At 44.9% G+C, this 14,168-nt stretch overlaps 1 protein-coding gene across 1 annotated transcript in view; it reads left to right on the top strand.

Annotated features, from left to right (window-relative positions):
• Window positions 1–14,168, top strand: part of inpp5a (inositol polyphosphate-5-phosphatase A) — a 621,533-nt gene that overhangs the window by 543,332 nt on the left and 64,033 nt on the right. Inside the window, exon 12 of the mRNA XM_068052673.1 lies at window positions 11,276–11,349. Within this exon, the coding sequence (XP_067908774.1) occupies window positions 11,276–11,349 (74 nt within the window). The remainder of the gene's footprint in view (window positions 1–11,275; window positions 11,350–14,168) is intronic.

Raw genomic sequence — 14,168 nt, 5'->3', positions numbered from 1 at the left:
GGGGAGGAAAAGGGTTGGAAGAGCTATAGTGATAGGGAATTCTATCGTAAAGGGTGCAGATAGGCATTTCTGTGGCCACAAACGAGACTCCAGGATGGAATGTTGCCTCCCTGGTGCTAGGGTCAAGGATGTCTCGGAGCAGCTGCAGGACATTCTGAAAGGGCAAGGTGAGCAGCCAGAGGTCGTGGTCCATATTGGTACTAACGACATAGGCAGGAAGAGAGATGAGGTCCTGCAAAGTGAATACAGGAAGTTAGGCAGAAGGTTAAAATGCAGGATCTCCAGAGTTGTAATCTCAGGATTACTCCCTGTGCCACGTGCTAGTGAGGGTAGGAATAGGAGGATTAGGCAAATGAATGTGTGGCTGAAGAGCTGGTGTAGCTGGGAGGGCTTCAGCTACTTGGATCATTGGGATCTCTTCTGTTGCAGAAGTGACCTGTACAAGAAGGACTGGTTGCATCTAAACTGGAGGGGGACCAATATCCTTGCGGGGAGGTTTGCCAGCACTACTCGGGAGGGTTTAAACTAGTCTTGCAGGGGGGTGGGACCTAAAGTAGTAGTCTCTCAGATGAGATAATTGAGGCAAATGTAGAGGTTAAAACAAGCAAGTCCAGTAGGCAGGCCGGGCAGGTGCAGGACAGGGAGCGTGGAAGGTCTGGTAGGCTAAACTGCATTTACTTTAATGCAAGAAGCTTTACAGGTAAGGCAGATGAACTCAGAGCATGGATCGGTACATGGGATTGTGATATTATAGCTATTACGGAAACGTGGTTGAGGGATGGGCAGGACTGGCCGCTCAATATTCCGGGGTACCGATCCTTCCGGCATGACAGAGGTGGAGGTAAGGGAGGAGGGGGAGTTGCACTATTAATTAGGGAGAGCATCACGGCAGTACTTAGAGAGGATATCCCAGAGGGAATGTCCCACAAGGCCATATGGGTAGAACTTCGAAATAAGAAAGGGGTGATCACTTTGATGGGATTATACTATAGGCCCCCCAATAGTCAGAGGGAAGTGGAGGAGCATATATGCAGGGAAATCACAGATAGGTGTAGGAATTATTGGGTTGTAATAGGTGATTTTAACTTCCCTAATATTGACTGGGACTGCTTTAGTGCGAAGGGATCAGATGGGGAAGAATTTGTTAAGTGTGTCCAGGATAGTTTTCTGAAGCAGTATGTGGATGGCCCTACTAGAGAAGGGGCTACACTCGACCTCCTCTTAGGAAATGAGGATGGGCAGGTGGTTGATGTGTCAGTGGGACCAGTGACCATAACTCTATTAGCTTCAAGATAGTTATGGAAAAGGATAGGGCTGGTCCTCAGGTTGAAGTCCTAAATTGGGGGAAGGCTAATTTCGATGACATCAGACAGGAACTTTCAAAAGTTGAATGGGAGAGGCTGTTTACAGGTAAAGGGACGTCTGGCAAGTGGGAGGCTTTTAAAAGTGAGATAGGAAGAGTTCAGGGCCACATGTTCCTGTTAGATGGAAGGACAAGGCTGGCAAGTTTAGGGAACCTTGGTTGACGAGGGATATTGAGGGTCTGATCAGGACAAAAAAGGAGGCATTATGTCAGGTATAGGCAGCTAGGATCGAGCGAGTCCCTCGAGGAGTATAGGGGATGTAGGACTACACTTAAGAAGGAAATTAGGAGGGCGACAAGGGGCCATGAGATTTCCCTGGTGGATAAGATAAAAGAGAATCCTAAAAGATTCTATAATTATATTAAGGGTAAAAAGGTAGCTAGGGAGAGAGTAGGTCCCCTTAAGGATCAGTGTGGCAATCTATGTGTGGAGCCACGGGAAATGGGCGAGGTCTTAAATGAATATTTCTCGTCCGTATTTACCGTGGAGAAGGTCATGGAAGCTAGTGAGTTCAAGGGAGGGAACACCAATATCCTGGAGCATATCAACATTACAAAGGAGGAGGTGTTGGAGATTTTGAAGCACATTAAGGTGGATAAATCCCCAGGGCCTTACCAGGTGTATCCTAGGATGCTATGGGAAACAACGGAGGAGATTGCTGGGGCCCTGGCAGCGATTTATGTCTCATCATTAGCCACGGGTGAGGTACCGGAAGACTGGAAGATAGCTAATTATTTAAGGGCAGCAGGGATAAGCCAGGGAAGGACAGGCGAGTGAGCCTTACATCAGTGGTGGGAAAGTTATTGGAAGAAATTCTGAGAGACAGGATTTATATGCATCTGGAAAGGCATGGTCTGATTAGGGATAGTTAGCATGGCTTTGTGCATGGGAAATCATATCTCATGTATTTGAGTTTTTTGAGGAAGTGACCAAGTGGATTGATGAGGGCAGGGCGATGGATGTTGTCTACATGGACTTTAGCAAGGACTTTTACAAGGTCCCACGTGGTGGGCTGGTCCAGAAGGTTCAAACACATGGGATCCACGGTGAGCTAGCAAATTGGATACAAAATTGGCTTGGTGATAGGAGGCAGAGGGTGGTAGTGGAGGGTTGTTTTTCAGATTGGAGGCCGGTGACCAGTGGTGTGCCGCAGGGATCAGTGCTGGGCCCTCTGTTGTTTGTCATATATATTAATGACTTGGATGTGAATGTGAGGGGCATGATTAGTAAGTTTGCAGATGACACCAAAATTGGTGGTATAGTGGACAGTGAAGAAGGTTGTCTAAGGTTACAACATGATATAGATCAACTGGGAAAGTGGGCAAGGGAGTGGCAAATGGAATTTAACGCAGACAAGTGTGAAGTGATGGATTTTGGGAAGTTAAACCAGGGCAGGACATATACAGTGAATGGCAGAGCCCTGGAGAGTGTTCTTGAGCAGAGAGACCTTGGGGTGCAAGTACATAGTTCCCTGAAAGTGGCAACACAGGTAGACAAGGTTGTGAAGAAGGCATATGGCATGCTTGCCTTCATCGGCCTAGGCATTGAGTACAAGAGTTGGGAACGTCATGTTACAGTTGTACATAACGTTGGTTAGGCCGCATTTGGAGTACTGTGTGCAGTTCTGGTCGCCGCACTACAGGAAAGATGTGATTCAGCTAGAGACGGTGCAGAAAAGATTCACAAGGATGTTGCCTGGTTTGGAGGGCTTGAATTATAAAGAGAGATTGGATAGGCTGGGTCTGTTTCCCTGGAGTGAAGGAGGCTGAGAGGGGACATGATAGAGGTATATAAAATTATGAGAGGCATAGATAGGGTAGATAGCCAGAGTCTGTTCCCATGCTAGGGGGGACTAAAACTGGAGGACATAGATTTAAGGTGAGAGGGAGGAGGTTTAAAGGGGATCTAAGGGGTAAATTTTTCACACAAAGAATAGTGGGTATCTGGAATGAGCTGCCAGAGGAGGTGGTGGAGGCAGGAACAGTAGCGACATTTAAGAGGCATCTGGACAGGTACTTGAATGAGCAAGGCATAGAGGTATATGGAACTAATGCAGGCAGGTGGGATTAGTATAGATAGGCATTATGGTCGGCATGGACGTGGTGGGCCGAAGGGTCAGTTTCTATGCTGTACGACTCTATGACTCTAGTATTTCTTCACCCAGAGAGTGGTGAGCCTGTGGAATTCGTTACCACAGAAAGCAGTTGAGGCCAAAGCATTGTATGTTTTCAAGAAGGAGTTAGATATAGCTCTTGGGTGAAAAGGGATCAAAGGGTATGGGGCGAAAACGGGAACAGGTTACTGAGTTGGATGATCAGCCGTGATCATAATGAATGGTGGAGCAGGCTCGAAGGCCCAAATGGCCTACTCCTGCTCCTGTTTTCTATGTTTCTATGGCAGGGGGCGGAGGGCCCTTTGCCAAACAATCTTGCCGGGGGCGGGATAGGCCAACGACCGCCTTCCTGCCCATCTAATTGAGGCCCTTAAGTGGCCTATTAATGTCCACTTAAGAGCCTATTCCCAGGATCTAACCAGTGATTGGGGGGTGGGGGGGGTGGTGCCTCCCCCATGCGGAGAAGGCGCCTTGTAAATTGAGGTGCCCTCGCTGCGGCTATGGGGTGGGGGTCCCTTCTCTGTGTGCAATCTAAGGCCCATCGAGGGCCATGGCTGGGAAACAGTGCATCTCCCAGGAACCCCTCTCCCTGGGCTTTACAATCACACCCCAACCCCCCTCGCCGGGGCCTTCCGGACTGGCACCGGTGACCCTGCCTCTCTTACCTGAGGTCCCTGTGATTGGCCAGCAGCTCTTGGAGGCAGGATCTTTGTCTTTAAAGGAATATGGACCCCGGCACGGGGCACTTAACCTTTAAAACACCGGAAGATCGCTCTTGGGGGTGGGGGGTGGTGTGTGGTGGGGGCACGAAAAGGCAGAGGCAGGGTTCCCCCCGCCGCTTTGGCCTGGCACTGGGAGACCCGCATCCTCCACAAAATCCAGCCCAGGGAGTGTTGTGGCAGGTGTTGAAGGATGAGGTTGGTCCTGACTTCAAGGTTTCTGCACCAATCAGTTGCTCCCAGACATGAGTTCAGTAGTTGGCATTCTCCTTGGCATACAGCATGACAGGAAGAATGAAGAGAGGGCATGTAGAGCAGGGCAAGCTGCTGGAAGAGGGGGGAGGGAGAAGGGCTCTCAGCAGGAGGCGTTATCCACCTAGGGTGTTCAAGCAGCAAATCTCCGACCTGAACCTCAGCGAAGAACAGTGTATGAAACGTCTGCACATAGTAAGGATGTCCTCGCTGAAATCTGCCACTTGCTGCAGTCACAACTGCAACTTGAGCAGGGTGACAATTACATTGCCAGTGGCTGTTCTGGGACGGTGGCCACGTTGCAAGATCTAGCAGTTTGCTGTCCCCTGTTGTGTAAGGGGAGTCACATCTCTCTTTTCAAAGAGAGCTAACTACATTTCATTCTCTCTTGCCAGAGAGAAGCAGGTGGAGCAAACATGCAGCTTCGCGAGCATTGCAGGCTTCCCCATAGTGCAGGCTGCCATTGACTGCACACAGATTGCTTTGTGGGCACCGCATGCCAACTCTAAGATGTACCACAACCAAAACCAATTCTGCTTCCTCAGTATCCAGCTGGTGTGTGACCGGAGTTTGCAAGTTCTCCCTGTGACCGCGTGGGTTTCCGTTGGGTGCTCCGGTTTCCTCCCACAGCCAAAGACTTGCAGGTTGATAGGTAAATTGGCCATGGTAAATTGCCCCTAGTGTAGGTAGGTGGTAGGAGAATTGAGGGAAGGTGGGGATGTGGTAGGGAATATGGGATTATTGTAGGATTAATTTAAGTGGGTGGTTGTTGGTCGGCACAGTCTCGGTGGGCCGAAGGGCCTATTTCAGTGCTGTGTCTCTCTATGACTCTATGACTATATGGAGAGAATCATCCAGGTCAATGCCAGGTAACCTGGACAACAGTCATGATGCCCTCGGTCTGTGGCAGGCCTTTGTGCTGACTGAATTTGAGTCATCATGGCAAAACAAAGGGTGGCTACTGGGTGGCAAGGACTATCCTCTGACATATGGCTCATGACTCCAGTTCCCAACACACATACGTGTAGGCAGCATACATACAATGAAAGCCGTGCTGCCACACAAAATGTGATCGAGCAGACAATTGGTGTGCTAAAACAATGTTTCTGTCGCCTGGACCATGCTGAAGGAGCCTTGCAGTATTCAGCAGAGCAAGCATCAAGTTTTACGGTGGTTTGCTGCATGCTGCACACGCTCTCCATCATGAGGGCACAGCCCTTTCCACCAGCTGTACAGAGAGCAGCTCAAGAGCAGGAAGAGTAAGGGAGAAGGCAATCAAGATACCCCCTTTCTGGCTGAGCTGACTGATCGGCTCATCTGAGTGAGATACCAGTGAATAGAACCCCAATTGTCATTCAACAACAGCCTCACACCTTACCTTCCTTCTGTCATTGACCATCACAATGTCCACTTGGCCACAATGCAATAATAAAAGACAACACAAAATATACACTCCAGACCAAACTTGTAATGAAATGATTTTTTATTTGTTTATGGCATGTGGGCATTGCTGGATAGGCCAGCATTTATTGCCCATCATTAATTGCCCTTGAGAAGGTGGTGGTGAGCTATCTTCTTGAACCCCTGCAGTCGTTGTGGTGTAGGTACACCCATAGTGCGGTTAGGAAGGGTTTTGACTCAGCGACAGTGAAGAAATGGCAAGAGAGTTCCAACACAGCCTGTTAGCAGCTGTTGTCTCCAGTTGTGCACCGTCTTGTCCTGCAAGAGAGAGGGAAGTGTGGTGCACTCTGTTTGGCTGATGTGGCTGTTCTGCTTGAATAGCTGGCAGTGTGTGCAAGATGTAAGATGTGTGTGTGAGGCTTGCAGTGTTGCTTAGTATGTGAGGGTGACATGAAGCTATGAATATGATGTGTGAGTTATAATAGAGATGGTTGGTTGGTGAGTATTGGGGGTGTGGTGCATTGAGCAGTGACTGAGGCTGGTGGTGCAGGTTGGTAGAATAGTCGGCATTTGAAGATGCACTCACTGACCTTAACCACTCAGGTGAGGTCATTGAACATTTTGCGGCACTGCATCCAGGTCCTCGATGCTTGACTCCTGCCAATGACCTGCACGGCTATCTGGTCCCACTGCCTTCTGAGATTTTCACTTGAAGGCTTTATGGCCCCTGTGGATGGAGTATATTCCTCCTCTCCACCTCTTTGACCAAAGCCTCCACTTCAGCGTCGGAAAATCTTGGAGCCCATTCTCTCCCATGTTGTGCCTTTATTATGTCTTTTTCCACAGCAGAATGACTTCCAGCCAGAATGCACCTCCCCTTTAAGCTGGCTTTAAGTACTGCAGGCTAACTTTAGCTTGTACTAGCTCTCATGAGTTTGGCCCCCTGCTGAGGTATACAGCCACCCAGTGGCTTGGTTAGCATTGGCTGCATACTGCAATCAGGTTAAAAAGCAGGCCGCACAAAGTTGGCGTGCTGCTAGCATTGGAATCAACGGGTGTGGGTTAATCTCGCATTGCGATCCGGGCGCCATTTTATGGGGAGTATCGAATTTAGACCTCTTTGTCTTAATGATTTCTGGAAATTTGTATTAGCCTCGCAGTCAACTGCACAAGACCTGGGGAACTCAGTGGCTGTAATATAATGGAAAAGCAGCTCAGATCTCTCACCAGTCTATAGACACAGGAATTAAGAGCATAAATGCTGAGGCCCAGCTCCGAAAATCTGAATTAAAGGAGAAGCAATATGAAATGGCTGAGATGATCTGTATTTATTCACAGAAATTAAATAATCTATTATCATCAATAAAGGTTTAAAGGAGCACTGACAATCTGCATGTTATTAGTACTGGAGCACTTCGATTTGAAGCAAACACAACCGAGAAGTCAAGATGTTTTCAATTGATAACAAAAAACTTATCAGCAGGCACTTGTTTCCGACCATTTCCAAAATGCTAGTCACATTTTCCCTTTTTCCAAACATCATTTAGTGTTTGCACCTGCAGAGCCTCTAGTGAATGTTGCTGATGAGTTTGACAAATGTAAGTAGCATCACCTCTTGATCTGACTCACTGCAAGTTTGGGCTTTGGGTGCTGAAGCATAATAGCTGCTGTTCTGCTGACTGTGGTTATCTAGAGTGTGGCAAAGAGGAATTAGCAATTCAAGAACAGTGGGAAAGTTTGTGAAATCCCGTCGACCAACAGCAGTGAACATTGCTACAATTTGCATTAATACTGTGACTCTTTGCCAATGCGCAATTGTTCTTCAAATTTAGAATGAAACATTGGCCTGCTTTTGGACCTAGTCAGTGGTTGGATACTGATATTTAAAATGCTACTGATAGTAAGCCTGTGATAGTTTTAGCCTCAATCTCCACTACATAAGATTGCCTCCTCCTCATTCAAGAGGAATCTTGCTGACTTTAGTGTCTCGTTTATAGTTTTTTTTATAAATAAAAAGTTTGATAAATGAGGGAAGTGGTTAGACCCGAGAGGTTTTCTAATACTGCCATCAGTGATCTGAACAAAACATGATGGTAAAGGTTTATATGAGTCTATATTCGTAACCTGAAAAAATCCCGATATATTACTTCATTCCTACTTCAGTTACGATCACAGATTAAAGGAGATTTGAGGTCAGTCACTGTTAATTCAAAAAAACAACAACAACTTGCATTTATGTAATATCTTTAATGTAGTAAAATATCGCAAGCTGCTTCACAGGGGTGTTATCAAACAAAATTTGATACTGAGCCACATAAGCTATTAGGATAGGTGACCAAAAAGTTGAGAGAGGCAGAAAGGCTTATGGAGCGAATTCCAGTGCTTGTGGCCAAGACAGCTGAAGCCAATGTTGAAATGGTCATAATTGGAGGAACTCAAAGTACTTGGAAGATTATAGGGCTGGAGGTGGTTACAGAGATAGGGATGGGCGAGGCTATGGAGGGATTTGAACACAAGGATGAGAATTTTAAATTTGAGGTGTTGCTGGGCCAGGAACCAATGTAGGTCAGTGAGCACATGGGTAATGGAACAACGAGACTTGGTGCAAGTTAGGATAAGGTAGCAGAGGTATGGATGAGCTCAAATTTAAGGAGGGTGGAAGATGGGAGGCCAGCCAAGAGAGCTTTGGAGTAGTCGAGTCTTGAGGTAACAAAGACATGGATGAGGATTACAGCAGCAGAAGGGCTGAGGCAGAGGTGAAGACAAGCATTATTACAGAGTGCACGTAGACTGTCTTGGTGAGGAAGAGGGTATGGGGTTGGAAGCTCAGCCAAGGTTACAAGCCAGGGAGGGGAATGCAATCAGTGGAGAGGGAACAGAGTTTGTGGCGGGCACCGAAGACAATGGGTTTGATCTTCCAGATATTTAATTGGAGGATATTTCTGCTCATCCAATATTGGATATCGGACAACATTTAAATCTGGTCACATGTCATTTTTGTTAAGGACTCCACTTGTACATCAGTGCATTAAAATGTGATTCCACTCATTTTCTTATTTAGTAAATCAAATGTACAGGCTTCGATCTTAACTGGGGTTTCCTTCAGGTCAGGTGGGATGTGGGCAGGAGGGAAACTCCCATAAGGATATCGGCATGAGGTCCAGACCAGTTTAAGTCCTGGACTTTCTCCAAATACTGACGGACAGTCTACCTCCTGAAACTAGCAGTGCTAGTGGGCGGGAGCGGACAATCGGGTCGGTATCCTTAAGACTAGTAAAGCTAGCACTGGCAGTTAGCTTTGGCAGCTGATGGCAGTACAGAGAAGGATAGACAAGACTGGGCTTGGGTGAGGCCCAATGACTCCCTGCGGAACCTGGGGACAGCGTTCTTTTTCCTCCTGGCCCACAAGGATTCCATGGCAAAGTTTTTTTAAAAACTTGCCTTGGCCTTTTCTGGCTAGTTAGTGCCTCTTGCAGCCTTCTCTGGTGGGTTTGATACCGAGCGGGCCTCCCCCAGCTCATCATGAAAATCATGTCACAGCACCGCTATGTCATTGTGCTGCAGCTTTTAAATTGAAATTAGGCCCTCATTTGTCTGCAGTGGGAACGTTGAGTGGCATCGAAGTTGGTGAAGTTATTGATGTTGCTGGGTGGGAAGGGTGTGGCTTTAGGCTGGTAAGTGAACTCAACCTGAGTTTAACTCTTCCCAGGCATCAATCTCGCTGGGGTTTAAATCGAGGCCATAGACCATCTGAATTTAAGTATGTTTGAAATGAAAATGTACTTGGCCATATTTCCAAAGTTAAATTTTTTTTAAAGATTATTGTTCAATGAAGTGCTTTGGATGAAGTGCATAGGTCCATATTTGATAAAGCAGTGAAAATGTTTGAACAATGTAGTTGTGTTACAAATAGGCCTTTGGTTCCTGCCCCTAAATGGAAAGGTGGGAGAACTGGTCATCCTTGCAGGTGGTTCAGGTGACTGCTTTCGTACAGATAATTAATGTGTACAAATAGCTGCTAATTTTGCATTTCAGGAATGATTTATGAGGTGGCATGGGATAGAGGGACATAATCTAATTTAGATCAGAACCTCTGCCACCCATACAATGGTATCAGCACAGCTGTGAGATGAGAGATGATTAATGGGCAGCAGCGTAAACACGCTGTAGTCATAAAAGGTGTTATTTTGATGACATACTTGTCAGAATAGGAAATAGCACTTACAAAGAGTGATGGTCAGTAGCAGAACAGATTATTATGAGCATTCAGTCACTTATTCACTTATAATCCAGGTTAAGAACAAATATTGATGCAAAGATAATGCTGTTTGTAACAATTTGAATGGCTGTTTGTTCAAAACCAACTAATAGCTCTGTGATATAACCTTAGGTTTCAGTAAAAGTTAAGAAAATACGTTTGTTAATTTTAAATGGGAGAATAATGCACAAGAGCCATATTATGAGCATGAAATGAATGTCATTAGCCCTGTTTATAGTTTCAGACTTTTGAGATCGTATTCAGTTCAGGTTATCTCAAGCCAAGCTGAATGTTACCCTTCAACTCCCCTAAGGTTTATGGTGAGAACTACCCTCCCCCTAGACACTACTGCGAGATTCTAAATTGAATTACATGTCTGATGCAAATGCCAATTTTAATTTACAGTTTAAAGCTGCAGGAGATTTTGCCTGTAGCTGTGCACTGGCTGCTAGTGAGAATTGCATATACATGGGGAAGTTTGGGGGTAATATTGGTCAGTGACCTGATTTGGCTTTTTTTGTCCACATTTTGAATCAGTGCTCCTGTTAGCATTCATGCTGGTGAAGACCTGGCTTAAAAAATATATATATATGAGATAAATTGCATAGAATTGCCAGTAAAATGTTGACTAATAGATTCCTCCACTGGCTCAGCAATTTGTTGAGTGAGTTGCAGAAGAGTGCCAGGTTTGATCCTCGTCTGAGCTGTTAGATGGTTTCAGTCAACAATGTAGTAAGAATACTACAGTTGCCCTCTGTATTTGTTGGTTGGCATGGGGATATTAGCCAGGGTTCTTTCTGATTGCTACACCTGGTACAAGGATATCAGAAGGAGACAGGATGGGGCTTTGCTGTGATATCTTCTATATTCAAAAAGCATGCCAACAAATAGGATAGGGGATAGTGCGGGAAAATGGTGTTGAGGTAGAAGATTAGCCATGATCTAGTTGAATGAGGGAGCAGGCCCGAAGGGTCGAATGGCCTACTCCTACTTCTGATCCTAGTTCTTATGTTCCTAACACTTACAGCCAAGAGCTTCTGGAGAAAAAGGTAGGGAAGAAATTTGGTGAGAATCAGAACATTCAAACAATGTTAGTCAGTAGAGCAATGAAATGTCATAATTATAAGATGCTGTAGAATAACCTTTTTGTTAATTAATTTCTTTCCAGCTTTTAGAATTTGACAGAGAGCTGTCTGTATTTAAAGACAAGTTGAGTGAACAAGAGATATCGTTTCCACCCAGGTACGAAATTTATACTTTCACTATTTGTTGCAAACATTTAACGGAAAACAGTGCCAAACATTATATACTATATACTACACTATAGTATACTATACTTTTCTCCAAAAAAAGCCTTCTTAATATTTAAAGTGTTTAGTTTTCTTTTAACACAGTTCAACACGGTGATGTGAAAGGTGGGACTGTGCTTATCAGCATCCTTTGCAAAAGTTTTGTTGGATCAGGGATGATTAACAGGCCACTACCTTTTTAAGAAAATGGGGAAAAAGTGCTTTAGTTTACATTCAGGTTGTGACATGACCTTTGACTGCTTATGTCATTTAAAATCCTGTGCATTATTAAAACTCAGTGTTTACCCTCGTATAATGGGATCTCACAAATACTTCCTCGAATGTATTTCAGTAGCCTTTACTGTTAAGATTTGCACTGCATTGTGATATATTTCAGATAATTATACTTTTCTGCCATCTGAAGTTGAAACTAACCTGGTGATGATACAGGTTCTGTCACATGATCCAGTATCTTCAGGTTGCATTATACATTGTACATCATAAAGTAGTTGAAAGCCATTGTCCAACTTTCATCTTGACACACCTCTGAAGAATTTGTACATCAGACCAACAGATCATTGCACTTCAGCAGTAAAACCAATTTAAAAAGAAAAAGTACCATTTTGAATATATTATGAATTGCCACAATCCAGTTCATATATAATTTGAGTATTGCTAAAAATAGAGGCATTTTGTCGAAGCTTTTCATCTTGCACTCATCAGGACAATTTGCAAGAATACCAATGTAAGGGAAACAACATATTTATGCTGTATGGGAAGAGAGTGCTGATAGGTTGGCAAATGAACTCTGATTGGTAGAGGTGTTGCCAGGGAGAATGCACCAGTTTATAGTGACTGGCGGTTAACTGCCAAGCATCTTTTTGAAATTTAAACCAGGCAGCTTGACTCTGATTCGTCAAGGCATTGCCCTGAGGAATAAACCAGCAAACGGTTGTCACTTATTTTGTTGAACTGCAACAGGTACAATATGTGTACATGTTCTTTCTGTCTGCAAAGAACAGAGCCCTGTGTATTAATAATGTAGCTTCCAGTATGCGCAAATGCGCCACACTGCGAACCCAACTGACGATCTTAAATTGGTTGTCAGCGTAATTCTTAGCACCATGAGGATTGTTTAGCAAATGTTGTCCAATTGTGAAATCACAGCTAGTGTTGGACACTGTGTTTTGAGTTTTGCAAGCGTAGGCTGGTTGGGTACGGCCTGTACTTTCCCGTTGCGGGCAGCGGAAGGGACAAGTTGTTTGATATGATCCACCAGCCTTTGGGACATATGGCCTATATACCTAGCATCATACTGGCATTGAAATCCATATATCACATTACTCATTTGCTTCGTTAAGTGATACATTCGTGAATAGGCTAGCAATGTCAAATGAGCACATGGACACGACATTGTTATTCATTGAATTTATAAACTCGGCAACTCGCGCAGTTGAGTTCAGTTTTAACGACACCATGTATGCCCAAATAGATGGTATTGCCATGGGATCCTCTGTAGGCCCAGCACTCACAAACATCTTTGTTGGGTTCCATGAGAAACGTGTTTTTGAGGGAATGACACTTAACACCCTACCTCCTGCATATTTCCAATATGTAGATGATACATTTGCTATACTTGAATCCACAGCTGCATACAATAATTTCCTTAAATGTCTTAATGTGCTCCATCCTGTGCTCAAATTCACCTTTGAAATGGAGCAGTCAAATGAGCTCCCTTTCCTCGACGTACTAGTTGAGAAATCTGTTAAGGGGTTCTCTACCACGGTCTACTGCACACCTACCTTCACTGGTCAGTACACACGTTGGGATTCTTACAGTTCCATGTGCTATAAGATTGGCCTTATCGGCAACCTTGTAAATAAGGCCTGAGCCATTTGTTCACCATACAAGCTTGATGCTGAAATAGGGCAAATCAAAGGCATCCTGTGTGACAATGGTTACCCTGATCGGATCATTTCTCGCTGTATATCGCACAAACTTATGAACAGGCCTAAGGCTGTCATGTTCGGCCCTGAAAAGTGCCCAGTCTACCTCAGATTACCCTGGAAGAGTAATGTATCCCAAAAATTTGAGCAGCAGGTGAAGCTAGCAGATTCACACTGCTACTATGCAGTAGCAAGATGTGTGGTGTTCGCCACAAACAGGATGCTGCCATCAAGCCAAAAAGACTTTCTGCCGATCATACAAATAAGTAATGCGATGTATGAATTTTAATGCCAGTGTGATGCTAGGTATATAGGTTGTACGTCCAATCACAACGGGCAAGATACAGGCTGTACCCAACCAGTCCGTGCTTGCCAAACTCAAAACACAGTGGCCAACATTAGATGTGATTCCGCGATTACACAACATTTGCTAAATAATCCCCTGTGTGCTAAGAATTACGCTGACAACCAAATTAAGATTGTCATTTAGGCTCACAGTGTGGCGCATTTGCACATACTGAAAGCTAAATATATTAATACACAGGGCTCTGTTCTTTGCAGACAGAAAGAACATGTACGTACATTGCGCCTGTTTCAGTTCAACAAAATAAGTGACAGCCAATCGTGGTTCATTCTTCAGGGCAATGCCTTGACCAATCAGAGTCAAACTGCCTGGTTTAAATTTCAAACAAAGCTTGGCAGTTAACTGCCAGTCACCATAAACCAGTGCATTCTCCATGGCAATGCCTCTACCAATCAGAGTCCACTTGCCAACCTATCAGCACTCTCTTCCCATACAGTATAAATTGTTGTTTCCCTTACATTG

Source organism: Heterodontus francisci, chromosome 20 (genome assembly GCF_036365525.1).
Source record: "Heterodontus francisci isolate sHetFra1 chromosome 20, sHetFra1.hap1, whole genome shotgun sequence".
Taxonomy (NCBI): domain Eukaryota; kingdom Metazoa; phylum Chordata; class Chondrichthyes; order Heterodontiformes; family Heterodontidae; genus Heterodontus; species Heterodontus francisci.
Note: the sequence above shows the minus strand (reverse complement) of the source record. Positions and strands in the feature narration are given on the sequence as shown.